Raw genomic sequence first — 24,774 nt, 5'->3', positions numbered from 1 at the left:
AGGCGATGCACACACACACACACAGCTTCGGTCGCTGCATTGGCTTAGCTGCAAGCTTCGTTCGGACAATCAGCGATGCTACGACGATACAGAGCTGCGTGAGGACGATGTGCTAACCACTTCACGTATTTAAAAACACAGGGGCAAAGAACTAGGTTCATCGGAAGCAAAAAATCTTTCCTCCATTATAGTGCCTGAAATATACTGGCTAGTGTGCCGAGGGCGGGCTCCAGGCAGCGCCGGGAGCGATGTACGCGGCCGTCTGCCGCTTGGGGCGCTGCCGTGCGGGAGTGTGCGCGTTCATCCGGCCCGAGCAGATCACGCGGTTACCTCCGAGCTGCGTAGCAGACGGCACAACTTTCCATTCCCTCTTGCGACGAAAGCGAGCGAAAGCGACGGGAATTCTGTCGCGCAACCAAAATTTGTCCCGACCATTCGACAAAAACGATCGTCGCGCGACAAAGCGACGGAATTCCTGCCGCTCTCACTCTCTTTCGTCGCAAGTGCGAACGGGCCTTTATGCGCAATCTCCGCCCCACATAAAACAAGCTCTTGCTTGTCGCCTAAGCATACGGTTGATATCTGACTACGTTACACTGTGCTTGCCAGTGTATTTAAACGATGTCACTAGGTTTGAAACGTACGCGCTCGGCGTGCAGCTTTGTAAACGCAAGCGGTTTCACATACGCACGCTATTTTGCTGCTAATAGAGTTTTAGTACAGCGTTTGTGGCCTTTGCATACGCTAAACGCTAAATTTTTGCGTCCCGCTACGTGACACCGCGATGGGAGTTTTAGTAGAGCGTCTCATCAGTTTGGCGTAGCGACACACTAATGCATACGGCGCCATCTGTCAAGTGTTTTCCGAAATGTCTCGCCGGCTGATCTGCTAGCGGAGTGCCGGAGTGTTTGGACATTTTACGACTATCCAAACAAGTGCAAACAAACGCTTTCCCGTCAGTGTTGAATGCAACACATGGGTGCAGCTTGTCAGAACACGGGTTCTCGCTGATCGAGTGCAGCGTTGGTTTGCTCTTCGCCTTCACGTTCATCGCCGCTGATAAAGCGATCCGATCCGGCGCGTTTTGTGCACGGGTTCTGTGTCGGTTGAAAATGTATTTTTTCACATGCCGCCGGTAGTAGGAATTACAACCACCGCAAAATAACACCCGGCACCAGCGGGGCCACATCTGAGACCGCGCTTTTTGGATAAACAGTGCGCGGTGCACCAAAGGGAACGAGCGCACGATTCTCCCCACGCGGCTGCGAGTTCGCCGCCGATACCAACTACAGCTACGTACACCGCGAAAGGGCGAGGCCAGGCCGCACACATGCGGCCAGGTCATTCGTTCGCTTTTCCAGCCTGTGTCCATGGTGTCTACAGAGATGAAAAAGCCGAAAGAGCTGGCCCGTAGCAGACGGCAGTCTGTGGGAGCGCAATAGCGGAAGTACGTCACCGCTGAGGAGCGGAGCATCATGGGAGGGGAGGCCAAGAGCGAAGAAACAGTTGAAAGGAGGAGGAAATACGGCGCGACGATAATTCGCGGTTTTTGATTTACGATTTCTCAGCTAATACTCATCGCTTTAACAAAATTTTTGCAGGAGGAGATTGCTAATACATTGCTTTATTTGGTTACATGTACATCCGTGCATCGGCGGAAGGCATTTCAGGACCCCTTTAAAGTTTTTACCATCTAGAGACGCAAAAACTGCAACTTTATTGCACAACAAATCATACAAAGTAAAATTAGAAATTACACAATACCATTGCACTCAACAGGTTAAGGTCTGCACTCACTTAAATGTTAACACGGAGAAAGGTTAACTGCTCGACATGTTCGGGGAGCAGTGACAACCTCCTGCTCGTCACGACTCACCAGATACCGAAAGTAGCCGCTCACTTGAGACACTAGTGGCTGGCATGCCCGAGCCCGTGCACATTGCCACGCGCTGATACAGTAAAATCTCGATAATACTAATCTTGCGGGACCGCGAAAAATATTCGTATCACCCGAAATTCGTACGAACCAACACAGACCAAAAAATTGAACGCTGAAAAATGTTTGCGTTTATTTCTTCTCTTACTTTCGCGTGAAGAAATTCGTGATTTTTTCTGCTTTTTTTAACCCCCATGTCACAAAGCAGTCCTTTGTGGAGCACGTAAAGCTTCGCGCTCGTCTCCTCACTCGCTGTGCCCAAGCTCGCTACTGCCTACACGCCGCAACAGAGAAGCGTGAACCGCATGGTGCGTTTTTACACGCGATTCGCTCGCCTCGGCTCTGCGAGCGCTGTATTTTCACGCCCGCATCGACGATTTCGCGCCCACGGTAGCGCCTACCTCGGTCAGAAAATGACGCACGACGCGCACGGCAGAATGGTGGAGCCTGACTATTTGCGATGAGATCGAGACAGCCGGCTTGGCTCCGCCGGAGATGGTTAGGCTTAGCACCCCGGCAAATATTTTACGGGCGCTTTCTAGCGGCGCGGATGATGTTTTATAGTACCGTTCTCGATTGCATTATGAGCTCCTTTACCGCACAAGCAACTTCGTGTCTCCCTTGAGCCGCATTTTAAAGAGCGGTTAGAAACGGTCGCTCGAGCGCCCGCGCCACTTCGCGGCTGGAGCCGACGCCATGTTGACGCCGCCGGCCGCGCCGCGCGCGGCGTGGGGGTGGTTTTCCGGCGGTGTCAGCGCGCGTTGGGCGTGCGCAGAGCGCTTTCGCGAGCAGAAAACAACAACCCCGATACAGTCTGCGAAAGCACGTACCGTTCGCCGTGTACATGCTTCGCCACTTTGCTGTTGAGATACGCTCTGATTTTTTTTTTTTTTTTTTCTTTTCTTTTTTTTTTTTTTTTTTTAGTTTTGGGTGGTTCGAATATTTCGAACCGTAAAAGTGTAATTCGAATCGAATCGAATACCAAAAAATTCGAATCGAATATTCGAAGTTTCGAATATTCGCACACCCCTAACGAAGACATGTCGTCGCCGCGAACTGCGGTGACAGGGTCGTTCTCTGCTCGCGTGATCTTTCTGCGTGGCGTGGAGGCGTATAAAAGTCCCACCGCAGCCTTTTCTAGCCGTGAGCAGAGTGCAGGATTCATAAGATGATAGAAAACGGCCCGAAAGAAACGCCAAAAGTAATATGGCCAAAAGTAATCCAACCGGCATGAAAGGGGAGAGCATTACCTCTCCCCCATGCAAGCTGTGCCCCCTCGCATTGTTGCCATGACAATTACAACGCCTTCAAGGCCAACAAGGCGGCGGCGTTGCTATTACAATAATAACGCAATAATGTTTCCCCAGGCTCACCAGGGGAGAATATGGCGCTAGTACCACAATTAGCCCGGACGCTGGGTTGAAGGCTAAGAGACCGCCTCCTGGTGCCGATACTGAAAAAGCCTTTATTTAGTGACGCTAATGTCACCGAAAAGCGAGGCATCGTGGGCAGTCACGCTCGTGTGGTGCGAGGAGGTGGACGAAATGAGGGAGTCAGAGCACGGGTGAGAATGCCATGTTTTGATTTGCAATAACTTCACTAATACTCATCACTTCAACAAAATTCTTCAGGGAGGTAATTCATTTACCTGAAAATGTGAATACCCATGCATTGGCAAAACCTCTTTCAGGGCCCCTTTAAGTGGCTGAATTCACCGCTTCCTGGCTAGCCTTTGCAGGCCAAATGAATCACTGTGGCGATTCCTGGTCACAATTGTGTGCAGTCTTATCTACTGTTCAGTGCATTCTCATCTGCTCGTGAAGAGAGGTTTTGGCAATGGTCCTATCGTTGACCCAAAGAATGTTTTGTTTTGTTCTTACTTTGCAGCAGGTGTTTGAAAAGAGGTTTGATTTAAGCTAACGTGTACAAAATATCTTTGAGGAGCAGAATATTGGGCAATATCAAGGGAAAAAAAGGGGGGGGGGGGCTATCTGGAGACATCTTTCACAGTGTGACGTGACAAAAATGCAGTGGCTCTGCATTGGTAAAGATTTTAGTTAAAAGAACCAGAATGTGTATGACAAGGCTAAGCTGGAACAAAACAAGGCCAAAACAAAACCTACGAAAGAAAACAAGGTGCAGTATTTGTGAATGTCATGTGAGTGCTTGGCCCCCCGTTGGTGGTGACGGTGTGCGTCTGTGTGCACTTTGCAGAGGAGGAGGTGGTGGCGGAGGGAGGTAGCGGGGGTGCGGTTCCTGCCCCCTCCCGGCAGAGGGCAGTGCAGCAGCCGCGTGCGGTGGTGTGCCCCGTCAACGCCAGGGGAGGGGCCGTGCCCATGCTCTACCGGACACTCACCCTCGGATCAGGTAACTGGCTGAAATGACTGAAACGATGGGGAAAGAGGCCGCCCGTGCTTCTCTCCCTTTTTTGTCCTGGAATAACTGACCAAACATAGGAAAAAGAAATGGCACTCCTTGAAGTTTTCCCACTTAGGTTCCTCATCTGCGTTGCACTGTCCAGCTGTGGGGAAAAGACACACTGGAGCTGTGTGCATCTATTTCTCCATGCTAAGTGAATACGAAGCTAATAAAGTGGAAAAGCATTTAAAATCGAAAATATTGTTTTTGCATTTAAGTAGGGGTGTGCGAATATTCGAAAATTTCGAATATTACTCGAATATTAAATTCGTTATATTCATATTCGCTTCGAAAACTATGTATTCGAAAAATTTCGAATATTCGAAATGGTTCAAATATGTGGCTATTATCGAATATTCGGATTGATTAGATTATGCAAAACTTGCTGAATCACCGGGAGGGAGCATCGATCGGTATCTGCGTTCGGCATCCATTCCTCAGATCACAGGACGGTGACAACACCAAGAGCGTTCGGTCCCTGAGTCACACAAAATACTGCGTAATCCAACGAAGGACGCCTCCCCAAAATCAAACGATCGATCACGCACAAAAGCACGCATCACACCGCTCTTTCGGCCGAAGTGCTTACGTGCAAGCGACTTCAGAAATTGCACCGCGAAATTCGCCGTCTCGCGCGAGCAGGCCGAGACAGGGAAACCGAGCGAGGCGTCATATGGCATCCAACATTTCAGTCCACGTTTACATGGGCTTTATGGGGCCCCTCACGGTGCCATCGTGAAGCGGTTCGTAGATCGAACAGGAAAAATCGGCCGCCGACCGTGAGGCCCGGCAAGGCTCATCGACATTGGCATAGCAGCATGGGTACAATCGTCATCGCCATCGCGTCGTTGGCATCGTAGGCTTGTTGGCATGCTTCTTTGTGCGTTGATGTTTTGACTTTCTTTGTGGCTAAGCTTACATACAACGACCCGATATTGTGCACGTTTGCTGACGCGTGCCATGGCAGACGAGGAGGATTATGGCGAGCCGTCCGCGAAACGGAGCAACAATTCGGAGACCACGCCGAAGCGGAGACAACGTCATTGACGTTGTCTTCAACTTTGTGAAGACAACGTCATTGACGGCGCAGTGCACGACATGCGGCGCAACACTTCAGACGCATGCAGGCACGACTACTACGCTTGCCAACCATCTGAAACAGCATCCGGCCGCTGTTAAGGGGGGACGCGGCTTTCAACTTCGGAAAAATGACCAAAACATCGTTTTTTTGAAACCCGCATATTCGGCTTCTATGTTTCCTATTCTATGCATCTGCAAAGTTTTTACGCTGAAAAGCGTCGCAAAGTGGCATAAAAAAATACTTTTGTCAGGCGCGGTGACAAACTATCAGCGCAAAAGGCCGAAAAAACGGCAATTTTCGGAGCGCTCTATCTCCGCAACGGTGCCACCGGGCGCGGCCATTTTGATATGGTTAGATCGGCCGAGCGATCGTCTTTCCGGTTCCGCTCGTCTCTTTTATCTTCGTTCATTCACAAACGCACAAACGGCAGAAAAGAAACGACGCACAAACGAAGCTAGAAATAGATGCTGAAGCGCTGTTGGTCCTCCGGTCGGGGCTCAGAACAACGACCCTCCTGATTGGATGTCACGGGCGCAACGCAAGATGGCGGCCGCCTGAGCTGCGTAGCGAGCGCATTGAGTTCATTTTCGCCGCTTCGCTCGGCCGAGTTTCTGTTCAATCTGTGGTATTCAACACGCACGTTATCGCGATGGGAATGCCTGAGATTGCGAGCCAGATTACGGGAAGTTGTGTGGCTCGAAAGGAGGAGGTCATCGAACGCTTCGTGGTGCGCGTGACTCTACCGTCGCCAGACCCCGGAGGGTGACGCGGTGTGCGCGCTTGCGATAGCGGTTCGTGAAGTGAACTTTTAGTCGGGTTTGCGATGTTTACACGCTTAGTTATTGCTGTGTTTTGACTGTGGACTCGCTAGCCTTGAAAAAGAAACGGTCGACGCGTCAAACGCGCTGGCGCGCACGGCATAGCCGACGCGCATTGGAGCAGCACATGACTGGGCAACCGGTTACGATTGAACGCCAGTAGTTGTAATTAATGCCTGCGACGTTAGATTTAATCTTAAAAGCGACCTGACCAGCCATATCAGGTATAATTAAAGTTCGATATGTCGCGGTAAGCGTGCGCTGCGATGCGCGCGAGCCATATCGCCCGTATTGCGCAACGTTTCCCGTGCACTTGTAATTTTCATGCAAACAGGTTTGAGTTAGTAATATAGGAATAAAAATATGCTCTCTGCGTTAAAAATGTACGTTACTGTGGCAGCATTTAACGGCGATTTTTTAAGGGAAATTATTGATGCCATTGCTTAGGGCATACTGGCTGTGCTGCGAGAAATATTGGATGCCTTGAATGTCAAAAGTAGTAAAAAAAAATATGCTCTTGCATTGAAGTTGGAAGTTATGCAGAATACTCTACCAAGCTTCAAAGTAGCTCATTTTCATCCTTGTGGTATGCAAACTTTTGGCAATGAAAACCTGCACGTATGAGTACTAAGTTACTGTGCCAGGCAAGATAAAACATAAAAAAGCCAAAAATGTTCAAATTTAAAGAAAAAAAATGCTTAACTTGTTGCCATGGTGACAACACTGCAAAAGGAGGTTGTCCAGTGCTATACAGCCAACCAGCTAACCTACTTTGCATTGAAAGCCCATTGAAACCCATCTTCCCCTCCGTTTGGTTTGCAAAGGGGGTATGTACTCTTCACAGAGGAGCTGAAAATGATGTTTTCTGGAAAGAGAAAGGCTGTAAAAGGCACTCCAATTTCAAGGCAAGGCCTTCCAGAAGCCCCATGTTCAAAAGGACATGAAAGGCTGCAACCGTGGCGACTTTTGATAAGTGAAACCTATGTTGCAACTTCGGAAGCCGTTTTCTCAAAACAGTTTTTTTTGCCACCTATGTCGCTTGTACCAGGGATTTCTTCGTGACCACTGGGTCTATTTTGATTCCGTTTCTTGCATTACATTCCTTGATGAACAGTTCAGGTCGTGACACTTTTGGTTTTCCAGATTTGTTTTTTGTGACTTTTTTATTGAAATAGTCGTTCACAGTCGACATGCCTGTTGCACATTAACCTCTAAAAAAATGAAAACCAAAAAACATTGTGTTGTAAAAAAAAAATTCTAAAACTGTCACGACCTCGTCCATTCATTTGGGAATGCAAAGCACTTCGAACAAGTTTTCTATCGTGTTTTATAAGCCGCTCAAGCTCGGTACAAGCGGAACAGAAAGAAAATTTAATACATAAAAAAGTTTTCAAAATATTAGTTTGAAATTTTTATGGTGTTATCACGGAAGCATTTCCAGTTGCTGTGCCAATTTTCATCAAAATCCACAAAGAAATAAAAAAGTTGATTTTGAAAGCCACGTCCCCCCTTAAGGAGTACCGGAAGATTGCTGCAGGTGCGCCTGGGAAAGATCAATCAACGTTAAGTGACTTTGTGCGCCGCGCGGAGCCACTGTCAGAAAAAAAGACTCAAGCTCTACATAACAAGGTGGCTGCCATGGTAGCGCTTGATTTACAGCCTTACAGTGTTGTTGAAGACCGCGGGTTTAAAGAACTTATGGCTGAGGCTGTGCCAAACTATCGCCTACCATCGCGCACTACACTTTCACGCGCGCTCGTTCCGCGCTTGTATGACGACACATGGAAGAAGGTGAAGGCCGAACTGAGCAGTGCTTTTGAAGGAGGAACAACAGCTGTTGCCTTTACCAGTGACATGTGGACATCGCGCGCCAACGAAAGCTATGTGAGCTTCACTTGCCACTTTTTAACACCGACTTTTCAAATGAAACGATTCACGCTCAACACTCGTCACATGGCTGCCAGCCACAGCGCCGGTAACATAGCAGAATTGCTTGATGACATGTGCGATGAATGGGAGATACCCGACGACTTCCAAAAGTACATCGTGACAGATAATGGACGCAACATCCGTGCCGCGGTCAGGAGGCTCCCCTGGACTGAGCGCGCCTGCTTCGCTCACACCCTGCAGCTAGCTATCAATGACGCAATATCCTGCACACCTTCTATTGATCGTTTGTGCAAGAAGGCTAGGCTCATTGTTGGCCACTATAAGCACAGTTCATCAGCACAAAGGCGGCTAGAGGAATACCAAAAAAGAACTGGCAAAGATCCCCTTCGTCTAGTGCAAGATGTGGAAACCAGATGGAACAGCCAATACTTGATGCTGTCCCGCCTCTTGGATATGAAGGAAGCAGTCACTGTTGAGCTGGCCACATCGAACAGCAGCATTGATGGCCTTAGCTCACAAGAATGGCAGGAGGCCTCTGAATATGTCAAAGTACTGAAGCCATTCTATGATGCTACTGTGATTGCTAGTGCAGAAAGATATCCTTCACTTTCTGCTCAAGTGCCAATTATTTTTGGAATGCTCAACTGTCTTAGCAACTTCAGTGGCATAACTGAATTCCATAAAGAACTGGCTGCTTCCATCAAAACAAGATTCCCTTTGTATGCAGAGGACAAGGAAGCATGCTTGGCCATGTTTTTGGATCCACGTTTCAAGTCGACAATATTCAACCGAACAAACAGAACATGATGCGGTTAAAAGATCTGGTGCTTCAAGATCTGGCCTTATGTCCTACAGTGGATACGACTGACTCAGAAGCTAGGAAGCAAGAGCCAAAACAGTCTGCGCAGCCTTCCTGTGACGTCTGGGATGCTTTTGATGATCTGGCAAACAGCCAAGTGGGAAATAAATCCCTTTCTTCATCGGAATGGGAAATTGCTGCATATTCCGAGGAGGCGTTACTAGGAAAAGAGAGTGATCCATGTAGCTGGTGGCAGACAGTGGGCTCCTTCAGGTACCCCAGTCTTGCCAAGCTTTGCCTCGAATACCTGGCAATACCAGCCACTTCGGTGCCGAGCGAAAGAGCGTTTTCTGTGGCAGGTGAAGTTGTGTCTGCAAAAAGGGAGCGCCTGCTTCCTGATCACGTGGAACAACTCATCTTTCTGCACGACAACTTTTAATGTTTGTTGCCAGTTGTTTTAAACGGTGAATTTTTTTTTGTGCAATACACTTGTGATTTGAAAAGCTAAGTTTCAGCAGTCTGTCATAACGGTAACTAAATTGCAGATATTGATATTCTTGTGCAATCACACATTTTGTTCTTATAGTACATTGTTTTCATCACAATTATGGTGAAATAAAAGTTTATTAGTGAAAAAAATCTTCTATTTTTGATTATTCGATATTCGAAGCTAGATATTCGTATTCGATTCGTATTCGAAAAATGTGATATTCGCACACCCCTACATTTAAGCGAATGTTTGGTCCTCTCCGATAAGAAAGGGAAATTCACAAGTTCTCAAGCATGATTCAGTAACTATAGCCTGAAAAAAAATAAAGGGCTCGAGCATTTTAAGTGGTTTGCGCACTCCTTACGATTCTTTTATGGTGTAAAACAAACAAAGAAAAGCTATCCTCGTGCTTTTAGCTTTACTGGTGACAAAACTTCATTTCATGTGGTGATTTCAACCACAGGCGCTTAGTGTGTTAGTGTAATGGGGTGCGACCATATGTTGGGGCAAGGTTTGCAATTAACCCTTTATGAAAGAAAAAATTACATGGCAGCTTCATGATCAGCTTCATGATCTTTCATGTCAGCTCTAAGGAATGAACTTCGTGTACGGGGCAATGGAAGGCATGAAAAATTACTGGGATCTATAAGCCCTTCCAGACGCCCTCATGCAGTGATGGTTTTGCCCCTGCTCCTTAACCCTCTGCCTGCAGGTCCTTTTCCCCATACTGACAATGCCTGAATATTGCTTTCAGGATGCACTCGCACTGTGCATACAACAGTGCTTTCTGCAGAGGACAGTTATGCCTAATCTAAGCGTATGATAAGAGCGGAGACCAGCATTGATGCAGGTGCATTGTAAAAGGCAAGCTTCTTAAATGCAAAGTATAAACGCCTTTTTGTTAGGAAAGCGTCAGGAGTAGGAAGTGAGGCAAGGGTACGTTTTTCCTGTGTTCTATACAAAAACGAAAAGGAGCCTTATGGGTGAGAAAGTATTATGCTTGAGCATCATTATTCCACTAGGAAACTGGGGACTGTTTCAGTACGGAGGTGGGCTTTGTTATCTAGAGAGTGTGGACGTGGGCAGCTTGAGCCCAACTACGTAAACTGGATGATGAAACAGAATTACGAGGGCAGGGTTATTATCAGTGCTAATGGTATGAGAGTCGCTTCTGCTGCTTACTCGCACATCACCGGTGTGGTGCGGGAAAGCCCATCGCCTGTAGCAGAGGAAGCTGGTGCATGTCTGTGGTGTTTGATTGCAGGCTCTCCAAGGGCAGCGCATCCCGTGCTGGAAAGGGCATCATTGCAAAGGGCATCTTTTTTGTGTGTTTTTAGCAGAGAATTTCTCTTTTCCAACGAGGCGTAATTTTATATATTGGAGCTTGTTGAATCATTTGCATTTTCTAACTTTGGACGTGTTTGAAATTATGTGATAGCACCATTCGATTCAAAGCCCAATTGCATATCATGTTTCTTGCTTTGAAAATGGGAAGTTTGGAATGTGCACTCGGACGTTCCGCCGCACTTGCAGCCCCTCTGTGGCGCATGCCTTGAAACCCTCCCCCCCCCTCCTGTGTATCTCTGCAGGGGCTGACATGGACGTGTGCCTGGGCGACTTTGGCCACTGCGACATGGTCTCCTCCAAGCATGCCTGCATCTTCTTCGACGAGGTGAGTAGAGGGGGTGAGGTGTCCCTCGCGAGGGAGTAATCATTAACCGCGCCGCGTCTGTTGTCACTGCTGGTCAGTCGCTGCTTGAGCCAGAACAAGCAGTGGCAGGATGCTGGAATGTCTCTTCCAGAGTGCTCAGCACAGTGTCGGCTCCCTCGCATGTGGGCATGGCTGAACGTACCCTCAGCAAAGCTGCTGCTGTGCATTGGGATCCTGGAGCGACGGTAACAACACTATGCCTCATTGGCTGGGGACATCAATGGCTGTTTGCTGACAGTTTTATCTTTTGTTTAAGCTCCAGATAATTTTGTATGTGCCCATTTGGTAATCTTGTGTGGGGTCTTATGTGGTCACGGTGATCGCTGGCAGGGTGCCTGCATCACTCACGATAGATTCATTGGCAGCGACAATGGAAATGTGCAGTGTACCTGATGCAATGAACAAGCAGTTTCGGCGTGTGTGTAAACACCATGAGGGTCAACTTGCGTACAAGTAATTTGGTGGGATGATATGCTATTCATGACTTGTGTAGTGCGAATTTCAGCACGAAATGTTATCAGGCTAGCTGTCCAAAATGGTGTGTGGCTGGGAAGTGTGAAGCCCAGAGAAGTGGGGAGAAGGGGTTTGCTAGTTGGCAGGCAGTGGTGCTGATCAGTTGACAAGCAAGGGAACCGGTTGATGGATGGTGGTGAGAGGCGAAACAGTGGTTATGGTCATGCGGAGAAGTATACAGTGGCGTTTGGTTGAGGGTTTTGGGAACCGGTTGCCAGTAACATTGATTCCTGATTGCACTGTATCAGTAAGTTTACTCATGGCGAGTGTTGGGTACCTGGTGGGGAGAGACGTAGGTGGAAACCTACGCTGATTGCAACAGATGGGATAAGAGGTGATGTTTCACGTATGCAGCAGAGCTGCCTTGCAGTTTGCTATGCATTTCTTTCTTAATTCCCTTGGTATTCTTTTAATATCTTAGTTTGTAAGATACATATGTCTGTTTCTTCTAAATTTCTTTCTATTGGTCACAAAAGTTTGTGTTTGGGCAGTTTCACGTGTGTTGCATAACAAAAGGCTTCTGCCAAAGTTTACCTAGTTCAAAGAGGCCTTCGTTACCTGCATCCTGGTGTGCTTCAGTGTACACTGAGTCGTTTAATGTGGCGCAAAAGAGGTGTTCAGTTTGGTGTGGTATGGGAATGGTTGAGGTGTGAAGTACACTTTCCCATGGTGATGATGTCATTGCCACCTGATAGCCGAGCACTGCATGAAGCTAGCGCTTGTTCTGAAAAGTGGAGGCACAGTGCCCAGCGACTACATAGTTTCCACTAGTGAGCAGCGTATGAGCTACTGACATGGAGGAAAGAACATTCAGCAGAGGCCGTGATGTCACTTTTGTGAAACCACTGCCGCCATTTCGTGGTGACGTCCACGGAGTCCGCTGCCCTTTTCTCATTCTCTTCTGCTGCATCTCGCCTTCGCTGTTGCTACTTCCATTCAGAGAGCCAGGGCAGGTGATCGCCAAAAAATGCTGTGGATGCTGCGAAATCTATGAGAATTCAGCCATAGTAAATAAGCTATGCTTAAGAGTGGCGACACTGATGCATGGTGGCAGCCATTTTCGTGCTTGATGCCAAGGTGGGCAGCTTTGTGTGCCCTATTACAGCCAAAATTGACGGGCAGGATTGGTCCGGGCACCACTTGGCAACCATGACAGGTGTGCTTACTTTTTAAGGCAGTTCGAGGCAGTGCGCCGGTGTGACAGGGTCAGGCTCGGTTATGCTAGTGCGGCTTATTTAGTGTATCTAGGTTACGCGAGAGCCACTAAATAAGCTACGCTTTTCTAGTGGCTGCAGGTTACGCTAGGCCACTGTCGTTCTTTCCCAGCGGGAAGCGAAGCAGGCGTTTTCCACCTTCCGGCCGGTTGAAACAGCCCAGTACAGAGCAGCGTGGCATCTGTCTGGGGCTTAAAAACTCACTGTCAACCAGTCATACAGCCACACTGCACTCCTAACATCGTGTGTTATCGAAGAAGGTGTGCACACTTGAACACAGGGGCGCCAAAATGTCATCGCCCATGGGCCTTCGGGGGTAAGCAAATGTCACGTGACACGGTTTCACCAACGGCTACTGTCACCGGTGTACAACACTGAGAGAAAAAAGTGCCGATACTCTGAAACCTGGGCCTGCTTGCTCGAAGCCAAATAAGACAGTCTTATTCGCAGTTTAACTCTTTCGGGACCGCCAGAAAAAGTGATGAAAAAGGGAGGTCTCGGTACAAATTTTTTATTACATAAAGCAAAGGCACCATCCTGCCTTAGCATATACCAAAATGCAGCTAATTATATGTTCTTTGACATACAATACCAAGTTTTACTTAAACACTGACGATAGAACCATGAAAAAATCTGAAAGTGAGAACTTTGTAAAAAAACCACAGAAAAAGATAGAAAAAAGCATAAATATAAAAATATTAAAAACGAATAAAATTATTTCAGGATATACAAAATCTAACACAATGCTTTGTTTCTTCATCGCCAAAGTTTGATGAGGCTAGGTGTAACTGGTTTTTTGTTTTGTGTGTGATCTCTTTGGCACTAGGGCCATGGCTAAGTCGTCGCCCAGGTACACGCCGGGCTCTCGTCTCGGCGAAAACTTGATTCGTTTCTGCGCTGGTGGCAGCAGATCACCAGAATAGGTAGTTAACACCCTAGCGAACAGATATAAACTAGCCAGAACATATTTCGAGCGCACATACCCACTCCAGAGCCAATTAAAACTGAAACCAACACCCACCTTTGAGCGCAATTTGATGTTCCTGGCTGATTGACACCCGAATCCTCACTCGAGCTGAAATCCGATCTCTAAAGCCGCATTCCGACTCTTCACTGCCACTCTCATCATTAAAATCCACAGTAGAAGGCGAAGATATGCGAGACGAGACGAGGCGGATTTCTTATCGCGCTCGCGCGAGTATGACGCCATGTTTGTTTACATTCGAAACCACTGCCCGTCAGAATAAAATATCTGATGCGTTGCCGCCTGGCGATAAAAAAAGGAACTTCACAAAAGAGAAAACTTCAGTTTTCAAACTATCTCCTAGATGTCGCTAGGTGTTCCATTGAGCGAAAATTTGTATTCTGCAGGCTCGCGAAACCATCGATCATATGTGATCGATGGCCTATGGAGCGGTCCCGAATGAGTTAATCTTATTGGCAGTCTTATTCGGGGTCTTATGTTCCCTAGACTATAAGACGCTTTCTGGAAACTTATAAGACAGCGAATAAGACTCTAAATAAGAAGGCAATAAGACTGTGAATAAGCCTGCTCCGAGCAGTCTTATTCACAGTCTTATGCTGATGTGGTCGGTGATTTCATCATAAAGATCGACCTCCATACCGTGAAAAACGAGTGCAGTAGCTGTAGAAGTGGCGAACGATACCGAGCGGCGGCTGTTTGACCATCTGCTTGGAACAAATAAATGCCTGTTCCGTGGAGATCGACGCCGTTGGAAACGCCGTCGGGAGAGAGGGTGGAAAGGGACAGCCAACCACCGTTTTCTACTTTCTCTGTGCGCTATGGGCGTGTGTGCTTGTTTTTCCCGGGTAGTGCGGCTTTTTTCTCGCTCACGTCAAACAAAGATGGACAGGAATGATAGTCTGCGGCCCGATATTAGTCCCGAGCAGAGATCGGGCGGCCAAGCGCGCAGTGTGAATGTGTGATCGTCTGCTATGTCGGCTGTCGCCACAGTAGCTACGAAAAGGGGGCACGGAAAGGACGGAACAAATGTATGGTTTTATAAAATCATGCCTATTAACTCAGGAACAACAAATAGGCGTTCACAGTAGAACTGCAATGTGACAACAAAATTACACAAAACAGCAAAACGCTAGCAGCCTGTAGTACTTCTGCCCATAAGCGTCAAATAAAATCGCGTTTTCAGCGAGAAGTTGCGCAGACTTCGCTGACTTCGCGTCTTGCCAGCCTTCTCTTTGAAAGTGGCGGTTACGAAGCTTGATTGTTTGGGTTTGTACTTTGATTGCGCATCCTGCTTGAGCAATTGGGATCCATAGGCGGCACGTAAAAGCAGCATGCATAATATCAACATTCGGCTATATTCGACAGCGGCATTGTTTACAGCTGCAGCCCTCGCTAAGCGTGCTGCCGACTAGGCAGCGGGTTGTTGCGATCGTGTCGCCGTTTCAGGCGGCGTGAGCCGCTGGAGTGCTCGTTGCATCCGAGTCTACGTCGATGAACCCAAAGCCAATTCGCAACTTTCTAATTCACGGTGATATGCAAAGCACGACTCGTGTTGCGACAACGTGAGACAACGTCGCTGCTTTTTGCGTCAGCCCAGTGGGTTTCTTGGGCCCACGGTTCGAGCAGGCGATCTTTGTTTATGACTTCGTTTACGCGGCCAGGCGACCGAGGTCCGGCCGCGTGAGTTGGCCTACCAAGGATGGCAGGTCATTGTAACGTATTTGTGACAAGGCTCAAATACGCCATCTGATGGTCAGCGTTTCTTGAATAAATACAATGACGGTTCAAAATAAACACTTGCCCAACGCCGGAGACGGCAAAAACCAGTTTTGCTGCGTATTCCCTTTTTTCCCTAGGGGCCTCTCTCGTACTCATTTAGGTACCCGCTGTCCCTATAGTCTTCAATAAGACCGCTCTGTAGCCTGGCCTGAGTGCTTTCGAGCAAGCGCACTAGTCCGAATCTTATTCGCGGTCTTATTGAAGTCCGTGAATAAGACTAGACTGTGAATAAGACTGCCAATAAGAACGCGTGTTCGTGCAAGCGGGCCCTGATGTGCTGGCTCTAGTAGTAGCAAAGCCACACTCCCACTATGGGGACATCCTTGAAGGTGAAGACACAACTTCCTTCGCACTTTCTGCGGTGCATTGGGCCTACCATGGGGCCCCTCCTTAGTTTTCTTTTCCCCATGGCTGCTGCTGACAGCATGAAATGAACAAGAGGCGCCAGTGAGAGTGTTGCCCCTTTCCCCTGATCCTGTGTGCTGGTGGTGGTGGTGGTGCAGATCAGCAAGCACTACGAGCTGCTCAACTACAGCGAGCACGGCACCACGGTGGACAACGTGCTGTACTCGTGCGACTTCTCCGACAAGCGCTCCCCCACCACGGCCACCACCCTGGTGGGCGGTGGACTGCGCGCCCAGGCCACAGCGGCAGCCGCACCGCGCTCCCACCCACCTCCGATAACGGTGAGGCCCCGCCCCTTTCTGTTCCTCCTGCCCAACCGTAAAATGGAGAGTCGAGCAGTCCAGGGCTTGCCAGAGACTGTAGCACAAACCCAGTAAGAATAAATTGGAGCAAAGCGTAAACTTGGGCTAGGTAGGACACACGGTGCTCACTCTCAACTGGCGAATTTTGTTTGAGGGAAGGACATGCGAGAGAGCCCCAGTTATATGACTTGCTCAGGACCGTGAAAAAGCGTCGCAAAATGCAGGCACTGTAAAATCCAAACAACAAGAATTACGCCAATAAATGCAACTTCGTGTGATGGGTTTCCAGGAAACTTCATTGTAAGCTATAAATTAATGCCTTGCAGGGCTCGGAAACCCGGGTCAGTGAAAAAGGCAAATGCGAAAGGAGTATACTGCAATATAGGTGCCAATCAGGCCATGTGAGAACGGGCCTTGTACCGCCATTCCCGCCAGCCAATGCACACGCTGTGACGATAAACATGTGGAAGCATGTCAGCGTAACCTCGCTGCTGAGTAAGAGAAATGAACACCTGCACATTTCCGCTGTGCAACAAGGCAAGAGGCACCACAAAGGAGAGGGGAAAACGTGTGCACGGATTGGAGATGAGGCAAAAGCTATGCCGGAGGCAACCCACTGAGCAGGCTCATTTCTTTTCTTTGGCCTCATCTGTTGAGGACCGCATGTTTTTTCTTTGGAGGGGTCTTTCAGGACCCCTCCAAAATGATGGAGTGCAGTCATTAGGTTGGGTGGTCAAGGTCACATGTGCCAAGTATAACGTTTTTACGTGCAGCCGAAAGCTCTCACTTTCATGGCGCTCCCTCCCCCCCTTCCCTGCGTATTTTTGGACACCACCGTTTAAACGCCCGTACGTCATTGATTCTCCCATATGTACCATGAAGTAGCGGTACTGCTACTGGACGGCTTTTTTCTCACACTTCTGGCGAAGGGAAATGTCTGCTCTGCGTTGGCGGGTCATTGCGGCACCTTTGGTTACCGTATTTACCAGTGTATAAGTCGTGGTTTTTTTCTGAAATTTTCGTTGGTGCGTCTTATCACTTATGTATGGAATAAATCCGGTTCGTGGCAGCCGCGCGTGGTCCGCGCTCGAAGAGGTGCCTGTGTGCTGTCAGTGCACGTTGAGAGAGACAGCTCTATGGTCTAAATGAATCCGAAGGCCACCGCTACGGCATTTCTCAGCCAATACGTCACCTCTGGACGTTAAACCAAACAATTTGCAGCTTTTTCTGGTAAAAAAGAAAAATGATAATGGCCTGCGACAACCACGCGCCACTTTCCACCACGCAGAGTAACTGCAGTTCGGAATAAATTCAAAGTAACATCAAATTGGGTAGCGAAAACAAAACGCAGCTTATAAATAATTACAGGCAGTTTTACTCTGAAGGAGGTAAATGTGCTGCTAATTTTTCAAATGACGACTTGCTGATAACAAGTTCCAATTTTCAGGCCGCTTCCGTTCGCGTCAGTGCCATTCCCGACCGCAATGACACCTTTATTGCGCTGATCGTGTGTCGTGCTTCCATCACAGGTGTAGCATCCATCGTGTCCTAGTTCTCGCTAACCATGACGCCGCCTGCGAGGCGAAAAAGTTGCGATCTGAAGTTCAAGCTACGTGCAGTTGTATTTGCACAAGAACGTAGAAACCGGGCAGCGGGAAGGCAGTTCGAGGTTAGTGAGAAAATTATACGGGACTGGCGCAAATCCACCAGCGTGCTCCAGACTATGAAATCTACAAAGAAGGACAACCGCGGCGAGAAAGCATGCTGGCCCGAGCTCGAGGATCGTCTGCGCACGTGGGTGCTCGAGCAACGAACCGAAGGCAGGGGGCCGTCTACAGTGCAGCTCGTTCTCAAGGCGAAGACACTTGCAACAGAGGCTGTTGGATTTACAGGCGGTTCGTCATGGTGTTTTCGCTTTATGTGGCGATATATATATATATATATTTGTAGCTGGGTTCATAAATGCTGGACTGATCCCGTCCGCGAGTGGTGACGATGTTGGCGAAGAAGACATCAGTGAGTCGGAGGACGACAGCAGTGCGTCTGCGGAACTTTCATTTGAAATTGCTGAATTATTTGTTAGCGAGTCGGAGGAAGAAGGCTTCACTGGTTTTGCCTAAACGCCGTCCGTAAGTACATGTCATCTGTGTGTATCAATAAACCATTTCTCAGAAGTTAGTTCTGTCAAGACTTCGGACGGTATAGGCACGTGTCTAGCCCTCCTTACCGGGGGATGCATTCATAGGCGGCGGCCGCCGCGACCATGAACTTTCGCCGCACTTTCTAACGATCTGATTCACTATGAGTTTACCTACTTAACAAGTGCGTCTTATATACCGGTGTGTCTTATACACCAGTGCGACTTATATACGTTTTTTTTTTTCCCCGGAAAAACGGTCATTTTGAGGGGGGTGCGACCTATACAAACGTGCGACTTATAGACCGGAAAATACGGTAATTAGCGCTTCCTGCAGCACGCTTGTACGCTATTGTGCCCGTCTGTACTTGTTTACTGCTCTATTTCTCGTTCCAAGACATGGGTGCAGCTTGTCAGAACATGCGTGCTCCCTGCTTTAGTGCGGTGCTCGATTGCTCTGTGCCTTTCTGGGGGGGCGTTCAGTGTGACGGGTGAAGTGATCCGAACTGGCCTGTTTCATGCACGCGTTCTCTGCCACTTTGAAATGTCTTGTTGACGTGCCACCAGCAGGAATTACCGCAACAATGCAAAATAAGGCCCCACACTGGCGAGAAGGCGACATGTGAGGTGGCACTTTTCTGATAAACGTGCTGTGTGAAGGAGAACAAGACACATACGATCCTCCTTGTTTGGCTAATAGGGAATTCTGAACCAGCACATTTGTGATCATGCGTTCTGCATCTGTCTTTGATGGGAACCATCGCAACGTGCAGTCAGCAGAGCGCAAAAGTGGGCATCGTTGGAGACGTCACCTTTGAGGAGCGAAACATCATGGGCCATCAACTGCGAGGAGATTGGTGAAAAGAGGAGGAAAGGCGCCGCAGCGAAAATTCGTGGTTTTTCAGCTGATACTCATTGCTTTAACAAAATTCTTGAAGGAGGTGGCTACCAATGCATTGCTTTATTTGGCTATACAGTCGAACCCCGATGTAACAAAGTCAGTAAAATTTGTAATTTACTTCGTTACATTGAAATTCGCAGTTAAAATGAGGTGTTAACCACGTGAAGCAGTTCCCGCAAACGAAAGCGTGGCACGCGTACACGGCTGGCGCACTGTTTCTGTCGGAGCTTAATTGTCTACAGGAGCATCAGTGTGAACCGCATGGGGCATTTTCTGCACGCAAGAACGTGCCTTGCGAGCCACAGGTGCACTGATGCAGCCATGGAGCCCACCCGCCCGATGCAAGTAGCGCCAGCGACCGCTTCTGACCACTCGCCGAAGCACAACATGAGCGGCAAAGTTGTTCGTGTTGGAAAAAAAAAATGATAATGTGGGCGAAATTTAAACTAAAACGTCGTATGCTCTGCTTAAAAAAAGCGCCCATCAAATATCCTCCATGGTGCTAAGCGTAATCGTCTCTGGCAGTCCCAGCCGGCATCCCCGAGTGCTTCAAAGCTCCCGGCAGAGGGTGTGCGCCCCCTCATTGGTGAAAGTCGTCAGGCTCCTCCCACAGCCACGCACAGGACAAGTCGCTTTGTGGCCAACGCAGAAGCCGCCGCTGGTGCGCAATGCCAAGGCTCATGAAGACCCACAAATGCTTTGCTGAGCACTTGCCATAACGATGGAACCCTACAAGCATGAGCAAACTCAAACAAAGGGCAAAGTGGCGGCGCCATACGCAGCTTGTAGGCAAAGAGCTTACTTTTGGAGTTTGTGGCTCGCTGCATCCACAGCATTGGGCAACCCCAGACGCAGTTCGCGCTTTATCGAGACCCTGTTTCAGCGCTTCCGTCTCCCAAAATCTACTTCTACGACCAAAATTTCATGCCTAGGTGTTCACGAAATTTTGTTACATTGAAATTTCGGCAAATGGGACTTCGTTACACAGAGGGTGGGAATACATGGTGGGCACACACTTGAAGTTGAAAAAATTAACGTGGTTCCTTACATGGGGGGTTTCATTACGTTGAAGTTTGTACATCAAGGTTTGACTGCATGTGCTACATCCATGTATCGGCGGGGGTGTTTCAGGACCTCTTTAAACACGAACTAGCCCAGTAACAAGTTTTTTTTCATACTCGTCAAAGTTTACTTCGGCGGCTGAAATTTCAGTGGTGTGCACGCGCTGTTCGAACCACTCTTGGGAAATAAAGGAGGCAGGCTGGGGCTTTGTGCAAGAAGAGGTGAACAGCCCGTCGTCCCCTCTTTCCCTGTGCACGCAGGGTGTGGCAGTGCGGCGGACGTGCGGCTGCCGGACAAACCCCATTGGCGGGGCGGCCGGCTGGGAAGGCACGGCCCTGCTGCACCACGGCTCGCTCATCAAGCTCGGCTGCCTGCAGTTCGTCTTCAGCGTGGCCAGCGGACAGCAGCCGCAGCCCCCTCTGCACTGACCCCCCCCCCCCCCCTCCCTGTACAAAGAAGACCCCAGTAAACTGACGTGTCACAAGGCAGCCCTCTCGCTCTGTCTCTCCCGCACTGGGCCCGAAAGGTGGGGGGCTGGCAAACGTGGTGGTTGGCCAAAACGAGAACACATGCTCAGAACCCAGTGGGGCACTTGTTTTGTGCACACGTAAAACCGGTTGTACTGTCCCGAATTCCGATGAAGTCTTTAAATTCCACGAGTGTCACCTCGAGTCAGCAAAAGAAATTGTCCAACTTGGTCCACCAATAGTAGTTCCTTACAAATTTCTCAGAAAAGAAGCTAGCTAGAGCTGAATGTGCAAGCTGATAGCACAAATGGACTGGGACATGCTGTCGAGGATGGGAGTCAGCTCTTTTTTTTTCTTCTTGCATTTTGACATAGCATGACTTACTGTAATCTCAAAGCAACATGGAAGCCGGTGCTTGAGGGAATCGGAGAGTGAGCAGCTGCTAACTCAGTTATTCCATTACAAGGCTTTCTGTGGGCTGGGCTTCAGTGGGAGGCTTTTCCCTACAGGTTCCCTGCAACTTATCTGACAAGCTTAAAGGAGCCATGAACTTCATTTTATTTGAAAGAACTAGGATTCAGTATCTCACTCAGCTCCATTACAGCCACAAAAGACGTTTTTTTAATGAAAAAAAAGCAAGAAGTATTTAAAAACTGTCAAATTTTGTGCCACAGTGACGTGTTATGAGCAAGAATGACGTCACACGGGCCAGCAATAAAACATAATTTTCAGTGCGTTAACTGCACGTTAGCATTCAAGTGATGCGGTCAGATGGAACCAGAGGCCCCATTACAGACATCCGGTCATGTGTCATCGCGACAGGTCAGTTAGGCGGCCGCCAATTGCACAAACAAGGTTCCGTGACATCATAGAAAAGTTGCGGAAAATTGGCTAGGGGGTCGCGACTGCTTCACGTGTTTTCTTTCATATCTCCGTCATTTGTTCGAAGATTGTGATGATATTGGTATCATTGTTATTGGGACTAAGCCGTCTTTCTAATAAACCCAACTTGTATTTTGTCTTCATGGCTCCTTTAAAGGGTCCATGAAGAGAAAATACAACTTTGTTTAACTTTAAAGAGTTAGACTTTAGTACATCACTCGGCTTCATTCCGTCCACGAAAGACGTTTTTTAACCTATGAAAACGCAAGAAATACTTAAGGACTTTCAAATTTCGCGCCACAGTGATGTGTTATCAGCGCGAGTGACGTCATGTGGGCCAGCACTAAAAGCATAATTTTCAGTGGGTCAGGTGCACATGAGCATTCAAGTGATTCGATGAAACGGGACTAGCGGCCCCACTACAATCGTCCAGCCATGTGTCCTGGCGATTGATTAGTTCGACCGCCGTCAATCGCCCAAACAATATTCTGTGACGTCATAGAAAGGTTGCCAAAAACTGGCTAGCGAGTCGCCACGGCTCCATACGTTTTCTTTAATATCTCCGCTATTTTTTTAAAAATGAGCTCACTGCAGCAAATCACAGCCTCCAAGCAAATCACAGCCTCCACGCCTATTCTGGTGGTCTCGTAGATTTGAATACGACCATGCGGCAGGTGTGGACGCACATTGCATGTGTGTCTCTTTTTCACGAAGTTCTGAAGCCATAGGAGAAGTCGTAGTGGTGCATACTGTGCAGCAAAGACTCCTTTTCACACCGTCATCGCTGCTTGAAAGCGACGGACACAGCAAGCTTGTCTTGCTGATCTAAGCGACTGCCCGTAGCTGTTTTCAATCCCCGCAGAGTAGTTATGATCTTTCTAGAAGTGGAAGAAACGAACCTCAGGAATGGACTACTGTAAAACAGCACAAAATATCAGGACTAACTAGCGGGAGCACACAATACAAGCGCCGACGAATAACTCAGATCAGATTTTGGAAGCGTTTTGCAGCAGAAAAGAAGTGCACAAAAGCCATCCAGTGGAACGTTCTTGCCAAAGGGGCACATCCGAGGTGCTTGGTGTGTTAGGAACAGTCCCCCATAGAAAATGATTTTAAATGATTTCAAGAATGGGTGGCAACCCTCTCTCGGGTATTGGAACACGCTTTGTCCCGGGAGCTACTCGTTTTCTAGTTGGCTAGGTGTCCTCGCATTTCTTTTTGCTGTTGCTGCACTTTTCGCGAGGGGGCAAAAAAAAACCCTTGAACAATGATCCAAGGAAAAATGTTCTCTTGAAAGGGAACTTTTTAGGGATAATATTTGGCTAACTCTGTACATGCCGCCATTCATCAAGCTGCACCTTCTCATGAAGCCCCAAAGTTTGGTTTCGGGAAAGGGGGGGGGGGGGGGGGGGGGATTTCTGAAATTTTGTGAAAGTGAATACACACCGCATGCTCCATTCACTAATGGTTGTAAAATTGGTGCGTTTCACAGCAGTAGCATCTGACACGCACTGTCTAGTGCTAAACCTTTTTGGGTGCCGAGTCAAGAAGTATGCATTGCTGAAGTGTCTGCATAGTCAAAGAAAGGTGGGCAGCATTCCACATTCTACTGCAAACTGCATGCATGCAAGAAAGATGAGGTCATTCCTATATCCATGTGCATGCGTGGAAGTGAAATGTGCACAAACTTGCAGCTGATACCACTGGCCTCTACATGCTAGGTTATGTCATGTGGCAAGGTGTGGCAAACCTAGGTCATGGTGCAACAGTTTTTGGGCAGTAATAATACGGGAGCCAAGAATTTTTTTTTTTTTTGTCCTCAGATACTGCTGAGAATTTCTGTTCAATGAAGAGTAAGAGGTGTGCTCCTTGTCACCCATTGTCTCTGTACAGCCTGTTGCGTGCGGGACTTTTGCGGACCTCTGCGCCTTTAAGAACTCTGGGACGCCTGCACAATCCAGCTTCTTTGAAAAGACATTGGGAGGGGAGGCAAGTCTGAAGAGAGGCAAGTGTTTTTGACTGCGTGCCGTGTGTCCGGTCGTAAAAAAGGGGCACATGCGCCCATCAAATTCGGGAGGACACTGTAGTGAAGGGCCGGTGTAGAGTGGTGGCCAATCCACCGGTACCGGTGGCGTAACGTTTGTGCAAGAGAAAGTGGCATCGAAGAAGGGGAAGAAGACGAGGAAGGAGCTCGGAAGCGGTCGGGCAAGACGACAGCAGGACGGCGCCCTCGCGGTGTAGGCCCGAGGTCCATCACCGGCGCTTCCTTCCAAGTTCCCGTGCGTCGCGGTGTAGGCCCGACGACAGCCCTGGACGCCGCCGGGAGAAGCCAGGGTCCAGCCCACGAGCAAGCGGTGTGTCGGTGATGTGGAGTGCGAGCAGCGAGCCGTCGTTTCGAGAGCAAGCTATCTCCTCCCGCCGCTAATCATCGGCACCGCCACGTTCTCCGCCGTGGGACATAACCCCAGGTTGAAACTTCTCGGCGCACACATCTCGTCGGCTCTCCGGACAGACTGCCACCTCGTGTCAACTCACCGAAGTCACCAGCCTGTCTCTGCTCCATCCACCGTGCCAGCCCCAGCGGACTGTAGTGGACCAGTTCCTCGCCATTCTTGTAAATATTGTCCTTCCCCTTTCGTACCTGCCTGTTTGGATTACCTCGTGAATATAAGGCGTGAGTTGGCTCAGGAACAGTAGTCCGGCTCATTGCTCTGCACGCGGTCCAGCCCAACATTCATGACAGACACCAGCAAGTCAGGGCTTCAGCCGAGACTGAAGGTCAGGTTCTCAGAATCGCGCTGTGTGCGACTTGAGTGCTCAACAGGAGAGAGAGGGTTGTTTTTGGGCAGTGGAAGAGCCAACCGTAAAACCCGTAAAGCTGCCCACAAAACACTCATCCAGATGAAGCCAGGCCTGGGGCCTTGCCCATTAGGATGACATAATAATAAAGGTCCGTTAATATCACCATGACCAGTCCACAGTCT

The 24,774-nt window shown here is 48.7% G+C and overlaps 1 protein-coding gene across 1 annotated transcript in view; it reads left to right on the top strand.

Moving 5' to 3' along the window:
* LOC144165237 (PHD finger protein 12) overlaps positions 1-20,932 on the top strand; it is a 55,379-nt gene extending 34,447 nt beyond the window's left edge. Inside the window, exons 8-11 of the mRNA XM_077695367.1 lie at positions 4,151-4,303; positions 11,022-11,104; positions 16,138-16,320; positions 20,702-20,932. Coding sequence (XP_077551493.1) covers positions 4,151-4,303; positions 11,022-11,104; positions 16,138-16,320; positions 20,702-20,869 — 587 coding nt within the window. The 3' untranslated portion in view covers positions 20,870-20,932. The remainder of the gene's footprint in view (positions 1-4,150; positions 4,304-11,021; positions 11,105-16,137; positions 16,321-20,701) is intronic.
* Positions 20,933-24,774: the final 3,842 nt, after the last annotated feature.

Source organism: Haemaphysalis longicornis, unplaced genomic scaffold (assembly GCF_048455015.1).
Source record: "Haemaphysalis longicornis isolate Haplotype H1 unplaced genomic scaffold, Haemaphysalis longicornis Haplotype H1 scaffold_14, whole genome shotgun sequence".
Taxonomy (NCBI): Eukaryota; Metazoa; Arthropoda; class Arachnida; order Ixodida; family Ixodidae; genus Haemaphysalis; species Haemaphysalis longicornis.
Note: the sequence above shows the minus strand (reverse complement) of the source record. Positions and strands in the feature narration are given on the sequence as shown.